The sequence below is a fragment of the Haliaeetus albicilla genome, chromosome 1, assembly GCF_947461875.1.
Source record: "Haliaeetus albicilla chromosome 1, bHalAlb1.1, whole genome shotgun sequence".
NCBI classification, from domain to species: Eukaryota; Metazoa; Chordata; class Aves; order Accipitriformes; family Accipitridae; genus Haliaeetus; species Haliaeetus albicilla.
This window is the reverse complement of record NC_091483.1, coordinates 81,100,463-81,114,507: the sequence shown is the minus strand read 5'-3', so window position 1 is coordinate 81,114,507 and position 14,045 is coordinate 81,100,463. Positions and strand designations below refer to the sequence as shown.

General features: G+C 35.8%; 1 protein-coding gene across 2 annotated transcripts in view; it reads left to right on the top strand.

The window, feature by feature from the left end:
- The window catches only part of CTNNA2 (catenin alpha 2), a 514,224-nt gene that overhangs the window by 136,147 nt on the left and 364,032 nt on the right, over positions 1-14,045 (top strand). For both annotated transcript variants that reach the window (XM_069796531.1, XM_069796522.1), the window contains exon 7: positions 13,810-14,013. In XM_069796531.1, the coding sequence (XP_069652632.1) occupies positions 13,810-14,013 (204 nt within the window). The remainder of the gene's footprint in view (positions 1-13,809; positions 14,014-14,045) is intronic.

Here is a 14,045-nt window from a genome sequence, read left to right as displayed (position 1 = left end):
ACAGTCAGGAGCTACTCAGTCCTGCTGTATTTAGGGCTGAAAGTGGAGGTGTAGTGCAGGTGGTTCATCTCCTGTTGTGTTAGACTGGGCTTGTCTTCTGCATCAATGGCTTACTGTCATCGGGTCTACTTTGGAGATGGTAGTAGGAAGGGTAAGTCTTACAGGATCAAGGGAAGCTCCAAGGTTGAGTAAGATATTGAAAAAAGGCAGAGAATGAGTATACAAATAATAGCAAAAGGAAAATAGGGTTAGAGGTGGAAATGTGACAGCAGAAAATGTGTGGATGGGTGTAGGAAGAGACAAGCAAAGGGGGTAAAACCATTCAGAACTACTGCAGGATCCAAAGGTTGGCTCCAGTTCCATCATGCTTTTCAATGAAACGTAACAGTACTGCCTGCATCGACTATACTGATCCTTTTTTTTTTTTTAAATATCTATATTTCTAGATCTATAGTTTTTCCTGTAAATTTATTGTGGGTCAAGATTTAAGGAATTTTGCATGGTTTTCAGGGCCTTCTCAGCATATAGGTCCCTTATTGGTAAGATCCTGAGGTTAATATCCCTGTTTGGTCTGATTGTACCGTGGCTTTTGTGGTGGCCTTTATGGACAGCATGTTATGGACAGCAGAGGTTTGACAAACAGAAAACATGTGACTTCTCAGTCCCAAACTGATGCTGCTGCTGCTCTCTGGAAAAGGCTGCTGTTCAGTGCAAAGAGAGGCGTTGTGCTTGGTGAAAGTAAATTTAGTGAAGACTATGCGAGACATCTGAGATTGCCCCCTGCCTCTTTGTGATAATATTTGTTCTTCGTTTTTCTCATCAGGTAAAGTCTTTTCCATTTTACGTGATGTCGCAGGCATCGTGAATGCGTATGTGAGATGTATATCTGTAGTATCGTATTCTGTTCGCAATTACATGTGGAAAAACAGCCTGTCTTTTTTTGAGAATTTTCTTTCTAGTTTTAAGAAACTAAATGAAAACTTTATCCTCTGACTTACTGAGGACACAAAGATTGAAACTGTTGTTTTATCTGCTTTCTAACCATATTTCCTGTTTGCCTCACTGCTCAGCTGTTGAATGAGATTTATTCACACCTAATTTTGCAACAGAGATGACATTCCCTAAACTCCAGGGAAAGCCAAAATTTATAGCTGTGATGGTGGGAAGATTGTGAATTTACTGTTATGTTTTACAAGCAAGAAAGTAAGAAAAATTACCAGACTAGTGAAACTACGTTATGGGTAAAAAGATGGTGGAGAAAAAAGTTTGATTTTTACTTCAGCAAGGAAAAGGAAGTTTATATTTTCTAGTGAATATAATTCTACAGTATATTTATTTTACGGTATCACTTATATTGATTGAGATCAATTTGTATTTAGTATGAAGTACATACTAAACCTGGTATTATATGACAAAATAATTCTTCTATATTAAAAATAAGTTTACAGTTTTTTCCATAATATTTAGCACTACTCAGCCTTCATTATCTCAAATTTCAGAATCAGCATTCTGTGGCTTAACGCTTCAAATCACTGCAGTGTAAATCATCTGAATACTTTCTCAATCAAAATATCATCACATGAAATACAAATAATTATTCTACCTATTTAAAGCACTTCAGCTATTGTGTTTAAATAGGTGTCATGTTAATTGTCATACCCTATACAGTGGTGAATTTTGGTATAAAGTCACCTGTGAGTTATTAGCAGCAAAGTTTTGGAAAGAGTTGTCATTTATTGCTTCTTGGAGATAATTTATGTTGAAATGAGAGTTCACAAATCTGTTTCTTACTAGATTTGCTGCTTTAAAGTACTGTTTGAAGTTGATTGATTACAAAAGTATGTGTTTAATGCCTCGGTGTTTGTCCTTTAACTTAAATGTTCCTGCTTTAATTTTAGATAATTTAAATCCAGATATTCCTGGTTTTATTATTGAAGTAATTTATTAGTAAAATTTGGTATATATTTTAAGCTCTTTAAATATTTCTGGGTTCTTACTGCAACTAAGGATGTACCTTTTACCTCCCCTCATGACACTTGTCCAAATTTATTCAAGTTACAGAGAGAAGTTTGTTAAGAACTTCTGTGAATTCTAAAAATATTCTGTTTTCCCTCAGGAAATGGTAGTTTTTGTTTGGTAAGGTCTCAGCTGTTCTGATTATAAAGGGACTGCTGTGTTGTCACATGTTCAGTGTTGCGGGATTGATTCATCCCGTAACCTCCATGCTCCCCCAAAGCCTTCATGGTGTGTACCAGGGACAGGACCTACCCATCAAACTGGTGTGCAGTGGGGAGGTAGATAAAAAGATAGTAAAATTACTAAGTGCAAAGAAATGAAATGAGAAGGACCAGAAACCTGTGCTAGATGAAAACTGAGGTGAAGATACATGGCGTCTACACTCCGATGGGGGGTTGGTGACTGGAAAGAGGTAAAAGTATCTGTGGGATGTGGATAAAAAATATATTTACATGTGGGTATAAAGTGATGGGATAAATAGATGTAGAGTGGCTATCTGCCACAGCAAGGGCTGCAGGCACATAGGTGGGGGACACATTCACATGATGGAATGGGGAGGGGGTAGTGACAGGCAAAAATAGTATTTATTGGGCACTGGGGGGTCTCTGATGAGTAGGAGAGTGCCTTCTTTCAGAACATGGATTGACATAGTGATTTCTTAGTTTTTAGGAATGTAGCTGTGTCAGTGGGATGTGCTGACAAAACTTTATAAGTGCTAACCACTGCAGAAATTCAAATTCTAGGGGTTTGAAACAGGGCACACTAAATACTTAACGCTTTAACCAATTCTAAATATTTTGCTTTAGATTTTGATATGAAAAATGAGATACTTATTCTTGTACAGTACTGCAAGGGTAGGTGTAACAGTTTTGTAAATACAAAAATGTTTACTATGCGTGCAGCATAGACCCATGAAAAGGGGTATTTCTGTGTTTGGAGAAAGGCTAGGATTGACTTTAATAAAGCCTGTTACCTAGAAAAGGGGGAGAAGAGGTATCTAAAGGAAAAAAAGGACCAAAAAACCTGCTTTCCATTGATGCTAAAGGCCAGTATCTCCCACCTTTTGTATTGCTCCAGAAAGAAAACATCAGAACTGATGAATCTGCTTAGCTGACTTTCTCCTTGAGTTTTGTGCTTGTGTCTATATAGTAAATTGGCAAGTTCTGTATCTATCAATAGAATAACATGATACTGTATTTGTTAAAATGTATATATAGTCCTTGCTTTTTAATACATGTTAATCCAAACAGTCACACCCTATACTTGATGTTATTTTAATACTCCAGTGATTTATTGTTTCTGTGTGTGCACACACCCATTTGTCTCTAACGTTGCTTACCAGCTATGTTGCTCCATGTTACATCTTGAACTGCTGTGCCTTTGCGTCAACCCTTTACTCTCCGATTTCAAAATTGCATTGAGTCTTGAACGAGTATGATAATAGTTTGGTTTATAAAGGAATTGATCTGGCTGAGAAATAAAAGAGGTGGTTAAAATTATTTTTGGTACATGAGGTATTTCTATATTTGTGATAGTCCCGAAATACTGAATATGTACATTTTTTTTGTTATGAGAAGGATTTGAACAGAAAAATTCCAGGCAGAGTAGCTCAATCTTTAATAAATTTTTGAACAGTGCAAGCCTGCCATGTAGGAGATGACTACGTTTTATGAGAAAAAAAGTCTCTGATGAAACTGGTCATTGTCCTCCAGGCTGTAAAATGAAGTTCATACTTAACAAATGGACTATCATATTTCTTGAAGATATTAATAATACTTTGAGAATATTTTCCAGGGCTAGTAAATGCAATGTTCCTTAAATGGAGTGAAAGATCCAAAAGGTGTATAATGAAAAAAAAAAAAAAAAAAACAACCAAAACATAGAAACTGAAAAGATAAAATACTTGGGTACAACAATAGCAAAAGATGCTTTTTTTCCTAATAAAATTAAGAGCAGTCAAAATGTGAGATAAGGTTAGCGGACAGAAGAGATGCTGTATCATTAAGTGACTACCTTTAAAATTTTACTGCTTTTTTGACAAATAACTGTACTAGATTTTCAGCCTGAGAAAGGATTTTGCAGAATATTTATGGAATCTCAATTTATTTGTAAATATGTTCTTCAGAGAAGTGATTTATGATGTTGGAGATGAAAGGACAAAATGTGACCTTCAAAATAAGAATTGAAACACGTTTGTTTCAGTATTGAAATCCTAAGAAACAATTGCAAAAATATTACTGCACATTGCACAGCAATTTGAAACTAGACTTGTTGAGCTCAAGTGTCTAGGGAAGCACAGCCAAAGGGCTATTTCTGTATAATAGCAGTTATATACAGAATTTAAATAGGAATGCCTGTGTTACTGTACACTGGAGAAAGTGTGTTGCAAATTCAGATAACCTCATGTATGACTTTGAATGAAATGCAGGGGGTTTTTTCCCTTGTGCAGCTGAAGTGACCTTTAAACTGGAATGGTGTTGAGTCGATCATTTCATGTGTGAAGGCAGTCAGGCTGCATCCCAATGCTTCGAAAGCTTCTATTCAGTAGTGAGATCCTTTGGCACTTTTTACACTCCTTGGATCAGCCCTGAGTGGGGAAAAATCACAGACTGCTGATCCTTCACATATTAAGAAAATAATGAGCAAGAGTGCAATGTTGTATTTTACAGTATACCTAAAAACTGTACCTGTTTGCAGAGAAATATGTTTGGGGATGCTGAACTGACCTTTCAAGAGAGGAATAAGCAGAGTAAATTTTCAGGGTCCTGATGATGCTAAGGGCTGAACAAGCTTTTTCGTCCATGTTATTACTGCTCTTTCCTGCCCACCTCAACCCCTTCTGTGTGCTACTTTTGGTCTTTTTTCCCCCAGAATTTTCCATGCAGAATGGGAGTAGTTTGGCAGCAAGAAACTCAAACTGAGTTTAAATTGAGGGTAGATTCAGACTAGATATAAGGAAGCAATGTTCTACGATGAGGGTGGTGAGGCACTGGCACAGGTTGCCCAGAGAGGTGGTCGATGCCCCATCCCTGGAAACATTCCAGGTCAGGCTGGACGGGGCTCGGAGCAACCTGATTGAATTAAAGATGTCCCTGCTCGTGGCAGGGGGGTTGGACTAGATGACCTTTAAAGGTCCCTTCCAACCCAAACCATTCTGTGATTCTATGATTCTAAAATGTTTTCATCACCTGCTTCAGAAGTTCATTCTACTTTTAACCTTAATATTTGGCTTTACGATGTATTATGGTTAATGTTTTCTCTGTGCTTGTGTATGTATGAGAATGTATATATATATTATTGTGGAAATGTCAGCTCCAGAGTACAAGGGATAGCACTTGAAATGACAGGATTTTGGTATCAAATGCATAGTAGGATTGTGACCTCTGTAAAGGGCAGCAGCCTTGCTTGCTAGCAGTTAGGATCTTGTGACCTCTATTCACCTTTAGCAGTGAGAATGGTGCTGCTGGTCTGGATTTTCTGTATAAGAGCACCATCTAGTGGGCTTCTTGATTTTTTTTTTTTTTTTAAATTTTTTTTTCCTCCCCAAAATGCTCCTGTGTAGTAAATTAGTATTGTAAAGAGATCTAGCAATCAAAAAATACTATTTGTAAGTTTAGCCATACCACATTTCTAGCAGTTCTTTTGATGGTAGAAAAAATAGTATGGCAATGCACCAGGTGCTTTGCATGTTTTCCTATCAAATACATTCAATGTGTTTGTACTAGGACAGTAACCAGTTTATTTGCAAAGGAGTTTTTGTAGTGAGCCCTCATCCAAACAAGTTTGTTAGATATAGTAAAAATACACAAATGAAACACACTTTAGAAAAACCTAATCAACATTTATATAGAGAAATATGTTTTCCGTAATAATACAATTCTTCCATTATTATTCAATGTATTACAGGTTGTTTATTTCATTGTTAGTAATAACTATGAATATCTGAACTGTGAAATTCAAAATATTTCAAAATTTTGTCAGGTTACATATAATAGCTCAAAAATTGCACTTAGTGAAATTTCCTGATTAGACTACGCTTGGTACTATTTTGAGTATGTGTATGTAGTACCTCTGAGATGCTTATATAACTCACATATGTGAGAAGTGAACATCAGCGATATTTTGGGGAAACAATATCTCCATTTATGTTTAGAGAACAGAGTCGGGAGAGGACTGCTGGGGGCTGCGGAGGTGGGGGCTGTTGCTACTCCATCTGCTCTTGGCTGTGCACTTCTACCGGAGTGTGATATTCATCAAACTACTATGAATTTAGTTACCCCACTGTCCTAGAAGGAAAAATACTCACTTATTTCTCTGAATCAGTTCTCTGTTCTTTTAACACGTCAGACCGGCTCATCGAAAGCTGCAGTGTGGCATGGTGTTGTCACGCTGTTCTTATTTCTTCAAATTATAGCTGTATGGTATGTCTGTGAAACACAGCGTAATGACAGGTAGAAATATTTGATTTATCACTAACCAGGAACTGAATAGCCTTGTTAGCACTTTGGGGGACACTGACATACATTCATAAACCAAACCTGCGAGCACACTGCATTTGTTTTCACGGTAGTGCAGGCACTTCTGACAAAGAAATACATTAAACACTCTTATTTATACAGACTTGTCTCCCAAGTTGTTCTGAAAAACTGAGTCCCTCAGTATATTACGTGCTTCTTTTTACACAAAGGCAATTTTTCATACTGTCTTGTGGTTGTGACATTGTTTATCTAAGGTATCTATCAATTTGATTTTTTAATGGCATTTGTCACTGTGGTTTTGGTTCCTTCTGACATATTGTTCACTTTGCAGCGGCATTTGCCTTAAACATTGTATTTTCATTGTGCTAAAGTGTAAAAAAAGAAATAGAAGAAAGAAAGTATGATTTGTCCAGAGTCATAACAGAATCATAGAATACCAGCTTGGAAGGGACCCCAAGGATCACCTGGTCCAACCTTTTAATACCAGATTAATACGAGAGTCGATAAAGGAACCACAAAGCCCTACATTCCAATTAAGTGTCTCTTTTGCTGCACTGTGCTGCTTACCATGGTACCCAATACATCACTTGAGTTTACTGGGATTGTCTTAGATGGAAATATTTGTAAAACTATGTTATACAGAAGTTTCTTACTTGAAAGATACTTCTGTTTTATCTAGGATAATTCCTCCACCTGCAGAGCTCCAGCCAGACAGTGGTATGATTGCTGCTTTATCACTTTTATGCTACTACATTGTCTTGTAAGACTACTTTTCAAACTTTACATTTGTGTGGTTTTGTTTTTTTTTCTCCTTATAGCATCATATTAGATTCACAACTGTATTATTATGCCCTCAAAGATGCCTTACCTGTCTTTGAGAATGTGAGTCTGAAAAATCAATTTGACTTTCTTTCCTTCCATAGCCCTATAGAACAGCATGAGTTGTTTGTTGTTTGTTTGTTTTTTTTTTTTTAGTTTTGGTTTGTGCTTTGTGTGTGTTGTTTGTTTTTCAAATTGATTCTTTTAAGATGTTTCTTTTCTCAGATAAGAAGGTTGTTTCCCATTAGAACAGAACAAGTTGATATTGGACTTCTTTTACATGATTTGATAGTTTCTTTTAAAATTCAATTTTACTCAATTACAAGAGGAAATAAGTTTTGTTTAATTGTTTTTTTTGTGTGTTTTAAAGAACAGAGCACAGTAAATTGTATAACAGGTCCAACATTGGCCGTTGTTATTCTCATCATCCTTTTACACAATAGAAAAATTAAGGAAGTACAAGGAAATATGAATTCCTTCTTGTTCTCTCAGTCAGAGGTTGTATGGGAGGTAACTGAGTGGGGAATTCTAGAAAGAATCTGTATAAAGGTAAGAATCTGATCTTCCCTGTTACCCACATACACATGAACTGTACAAACAGGAAAACTCTGCTGACCAGTTTGTTGGCATTTTTATTCTTCCCTCTAAAAATTTTATTTGTCACAATTTTTATTGCAAGTGACAGCAGAGCTATTATTTTAAAAGCTCTTTGTTACCAGCTCTAAGGTGCTGTGGTCTCATTAATGCTATTTAGTATTTTGAAAAAGTGATGCTTTCCATGTGCTCTTTTTCAAGCTTTGCTGGGTACTATCAAAGTTTATGACTGTATCCATTGAATTAGGAATTAATTTGAATACATTTTATGTTGGCTGATTTTCAGCTTTTTCAGAACTGGAACTTCTACCTCCCTCCAGCCCCCCAAATCATTAACATTACTTAGGGGTTTAAAAAGTGAACAAAGCTGTGGTTCTGAAGAAGCTGCTGAAATTTCCTTAAGACTTTCTACTTGCAGAAACCAGTAGATGAGCAGATTTTTTATCGACAATAAGGCAATGCACATACTAAGTTTTTGCAAGAGCACATGCTTGATTTGGAAAATGCAGACAGTGATACAGTAATCACGTTTCTTTTGGAGTTGTAAAATTGTTTTAAAATGTTAATTTAATTTAATGGTTTGGTTTTGTTTTACTTTATATTTCTAATAAAAACTGTTTTTTTGGTATTGTTGATAATCTAATCCAGATAAATTTCATCAAATTTCAGTGATTATGTGCTCTCTGATATTGCAATACATTGATGTGGTTATTTTCAATATTTTTAGTTGAAGTGTGAATAACTTGTCTGATACTTGAAATTTCAGAAGTGATGCCCTATAATTTATTAGTGTTCATGGTAGTTTATTCCTGTTTGAGAGCAAGATAAAGATGGCTTATAGTACTAATTAGTATGAAAAGCTCTATTTTCTGAAAGTTTTTATTCTTTATGAAAACATTGCAACTACTCTATAAACACACCTTTATATAATTCAAAAAAGTGGAGAGTACAAGAGAAAATAGTTAACTATAATATGCTTAAAGAAGATATTATCACAAGTTTAGCAGTTTTCAAATAAGTCTCCAGTTATATTTAAATTAATTTTCTTGGACTTGGTTTCAGCAACTGAAGCCAAAAATGATGTATGTTCATAGCAAAGAAACTGTTTACACTAATCTGTCTGCAGTTGGAAAGAGGCTTGAAACACTTAATTATAAGGCCTGAATTATGGTGTCAGTCCCTGATTTATGGCTTTAATGTTAGCTAATTAATTAGAAATGTAAAATGTTCCAGTTCATTTACATTCATCATTCATTAACTGGCTGTCAAGAAGTGAGGGGAACTTGAGACTTCTGAAGGAATTTATTTAGCCAGATTTCCTGGCAACTATTTTTTTCTTCCTTCCAAGAAGACATTATTTCCTTGTTAACATAATGTTAATATATGGGTAAGAACTTTGTACGTGTCAATAACATAGTCTGAAGTTGCATTTAGATACCAAGCTTTCTTTGAAAAGGAGTGAAACCTTTCAGAAGCAAAAAATAGTGTCTCTTTGGGAACTGTTGAGAGCTGTCATGTAGCAGGTTCTCATCCCTGTTCTCTTTTTCCCAACGCTCAAAAACCTGTTGTCCTATTTGAGAAATGTTTAGAGTTTTAAATAAACATCTAAAATATCATTTATTTATAACCAGCCTTCGGAAAGTAACTACATCATTATTTATTATACTTTAAACAAAGTGTAGTTGTTCTCTTTCCTTAGAACCTCTAAGTTTTTCTTTTCCAACAGTGTTTCTTGTTATAAAAGTGAATTAAGAGAGGTCCAAAAATTTAGTTCTGATCATTTTGTGTGATGTTAGGGTTAAGAAAGCAGTGGGACAAAAAAAGCATTTGAAGATTCTGATGGACAGCAAGTTCAACCTGAGTCAGCAGTGCACCCTTACAGCCCTGCAGGTCAGCCACCTACGAGGCTGAATTAGTAAGAGTGTAGGCAGTAGGTCGAGTGATTTTTTGCCCCTATATTTAGCATGTATGGAACTGCATCAGGCCTTCCCAATCAGGTTTGGGGCTTCCCAAAATCTGGCAAAGACCGCAAGATGATGAGGAGGCTGCAGGACATGACAAATTGAGAGGGGCTGGCAAGGCTGGGAATTTTTTGGACTGTGGAATAAGAGGCTTTGAGGAGGGATCTTGTTCGTGTCTTCAACTGCGTGGTAGGACGGTGTAGAGAAAATAGAGCTAGAGTCTACTTTGAGGTTCATGGTGTTGGGATGAGAGGCAACAGGCACAAGCTGATTGAAGGAAAATTCTGTTTGGATATTGGGGAGGAAAAAACCCCACACCGTGAATGTAATCAAACTCTGAAAGAGGGGGCAGAAAGATTTGGAAAACCTCCAAGGATGAAGATTTCATCTTGACTGGTAGAAGCCTTGAGCAACCTGGCCTGAAGTTGAAGCTGGCTCTGCTTTAATGAGGAGAAGTGAGACATTTATGGAAGGACTGGTTAGGTTGCTGTAACCGAAACATGAAAATTGTGATAGTGCTGTATGGATGTTGCTTTGATTTGTGTTTATGGATTGAGAAAGAGGTTTGCTACAAGTAGAACGTATGTTGACTATTTGAAATCCTCTACTCTCTAGTAAAGTGTACGTCCTGTCTTTGTTATGACCATTTTTATGGTCATTTAAAAAAAAAAAAAAAAACAACAAAAAACAGATGACCTTGAGAACTCTCTATTCCAACCTAAGTTATTCTGTGATTCTGGATGTTCATTAAGAGAATATCCCAAACAAATATTTAACTGAATTCTTAAGCCTAAGAATTCATTATGAACAAAAAGTTTTGTGGGATAAGGATGAAAAATTGCTGAGTGCAACTCAGTAGCTTTTGCCCTTCATGAGCTAAGCTGGGGCAGTCATAAAGATCTCTTCTTATTTAGAAGAAAATCCACTAATATGTTCCTTTTCTGTGTTTTACAGTGAGGAAAGCTGGCTTAAATTAATTATACACCTCCAATGATGCACACTTTATTATTTAAAATGTAAATGATATTTGCATGTAACCTGAACAGAACTTCCTAAATTTATTCATGGAGTATGAGATAACTGCTTATGAAAATAATGAGTTGGGTTTCAGTGATCAGAGAGATTGGAGATATTTGATCTGCAGATTGTTCATCCTCAAGGCTCGAAAAGGATGGAAATATTCCAGGAATACATTCTTGGTAGGTCCTTGGGTCTTATAGAAGACTGAATGCAGGGTCTTCAAAAACCTCTAAGAAGACAGGCACGATTCATGACTCACTGAGAGGTGTAAGATCTACTGTTTGAAATTTGCTCCATAGGTAGTGAACCTTACACCTATGGCTGTAAGGAGGAGAAGTGGTGAGACATTTATGGAAGGACTGGTTACATTGCTATAACCGAAACATGGAAATTGCGATAGTGCTGTATGGGTGTTGCTTTGATTGAGTTTATGGATTGAGAAAGAGGTTTGCTACAAGTAGAACGTACGTTGGCTATTGGAAATCCTCTACTCTCTAGTAAAGCATACTTGCTGTCTTTGTTCAGGACTATTTTTATAGTCATTTAAAAAAACCACCATGGCCATTAACATTATCATTTTATGGTCACTTATTTAAAAAACCACAACCAGGTTTGAGTAAGGAAACGCTGAAAATAATCTGAAACATGCAGCTAATTATTTTTATAACTTTTTACTAATGACATGATTCGCTAAGGTAGTTCGTATGACGCAATTTCAGTCTTGCTACTACTGAATTAAATATGCCGTTGTGAAGATGGAATATATAGTTGATTTCTGAAAATCCCAATGCCTATGAACATAAGTGTGGCAGTGGACTCTATACATTAAGTATTATCATTTGACTGCAAAGCACAGCTACATAAATATGCATAGGCCTAACTCTTAGAGAAGTCGTTTCTAATTTATATGCTTGTAAACTTGCTCCACTTACTGCTGTGAAACATAGACCCTAGAAGATACGTGCGAGACTTTATTTCACATTCTGGGCAATGCTGCATTTATTTCTGCTAAGTCAGCCTTTCCTGGAACTGGAACAATATACTGTCTAGTAAAAATTCTTCTATTTTTCCTTTTTATTAAATAATGAATCTTCAAAAATTTCTTGACATCCTTGTGTTTGTTACTATTTAACTGCTACACATTCAGTTATGTTCTAGATTTTTCAGGGCTTGATCCTCTTTCTCTGTATTGTAATGAGAGTTATGTTTTTTGTGTGTGGAGTTAATTGGAAGTTTCATTGAGAAATAAGCAGATCTTTTGCAAAAGCCTTGTCACACTGAATTAAACAAAATGTATTCACTGGGAATCAGAATTTAGCCTAGAATAAATTCATTTGAGCATGTGCTGATTCATAAATAAGCTGATACAGTTTGCAATGTTAGAGGCAGATATTGCTTATATGTTATCTCCCTAAATCCCCATGTACATATTAATACATTGTGGTGTATTTTTTTCAAATTAACTGTATGATTTGGCTTGCACTTGTTGATTGCTCTTGCATATTAAAGGAAATAGACTAATCATAAATTTATCAAAATGTTGTGAAAATTAAAATGGTTCATTAACAAAAATGTGATGTGCTTTAAAATAGATGTGATTATTAGAAAACAGAATGCTTTTAACTTTTTCAGATCTGCCTCTTACATTCCTATTTCTAAATATTTCATGATTTATTTTCTTTTAAAACTCAAGAAGTGCAGGGCTTACAAAGCATTTTTAGACAACATGCAATTGTGAAAGTCCTTTGCATGATTGCAGCAAAAGGTTACTGAATTACACGGTGTTGCGAACGTTCCTGTAAGTGGGAGCAGGCGATTATTGCTTTTGTATTTGTTACCTTGAACTACAAAAGGAGAAAAGCAAGTCAGAATATACGCTAGCAGTGACTCAAACCTCATAATATTACATGAGTTTCTATGCTAATGGGGGTTGAATCTATGTGGCTTAGCCCTATTTGGTATTTGGTAATATGTTTGATATCTAAAGTACACAAATGTTTAGCAATGATCATAATTTAAAAACCAAAATGTCTTTAATAGAAAACAGTCCTTGAAAATCAAATGTTTTTCTAGTGGAGTAAAGACATTTTGCTAACCAGTAGGCTATTTGACAAATTAAAGTTGTTTTTAGATTGTTTTCCTGTAGTGCTCTCTTTTTGGTTCCTGATTTAAAAACAGAAAAAAGCTTGCAAAAGCCTTTAAAAAAAGGCTTTTAAAAGATGTGCTACAGAATGGGAATCAGAAATATTTCACGTTTTTGTCTGATTATCTAATAATGGTTTTCTTGCAGTGTTAATGACAATTCCCTCTTTTTTATTTAATATTGAGGTAATCTAGTAGCCTTTCAGCAGTTTAGTCTGCTAATACAAAGAATCAAAATGAAGGAATTAGTTAACAGAATATCCCATTTTCTCTTAAGTCATAAATAACTTGTACTATTAAAACAATGGTTTGAATGTTTACACCTTTCATATGAATTTACTGAATATCCAAGAGATTTTCAAAAGATTCAGAAAAGAATAATATTAGTTTACTCCAGGATGGAATATGTACATATAATACATAGAGACACACAGACATATTGCATACATAGTACAGTAGTTTGTGTTGATTCGTTTTTTACTGTGTGCTTCCCAAATACTTATTTGAACCAGTTGTGCTGCTCTTGACAGTAGTCTTTTATAACTGTGATGTGAATTATTTTTAGATATAATTATTTATTTTTTATATATATATGTATATGTATAGGGATTTCAGAGCTACCAGATATTTCTGTAACATTGATTTTTCAGGAATTTGGTAGATAATTTATTGATATGAAAGACTAAGAACCCCGTGAAGCCGCTGAAATAAGAGCCGTTTAAGAAAACCTGAAGACCCATGCACGCTCCTAATTTTCCCACTCATCTTTTGTTTTCTAGAACAAAATCATTTTAGACCCCATGACTTTCAGCGAGGCCCGCTTCAGACCGTCTCTTGAAGAAAGGCTGGAGAGCATCATCAGCGGAGCGGCGCTGATGGCGGACTCTTCGTGCACGCGAGACGACCGCCGGGAGCGGATCGTGGCCGAGTGCAACGCCGTGCGGCAGGCCCTGCAGGATCTGCTCAGCGAGTATATGAACAACGTAAGTTATACGCTCTTATTACTGGCTTCTTT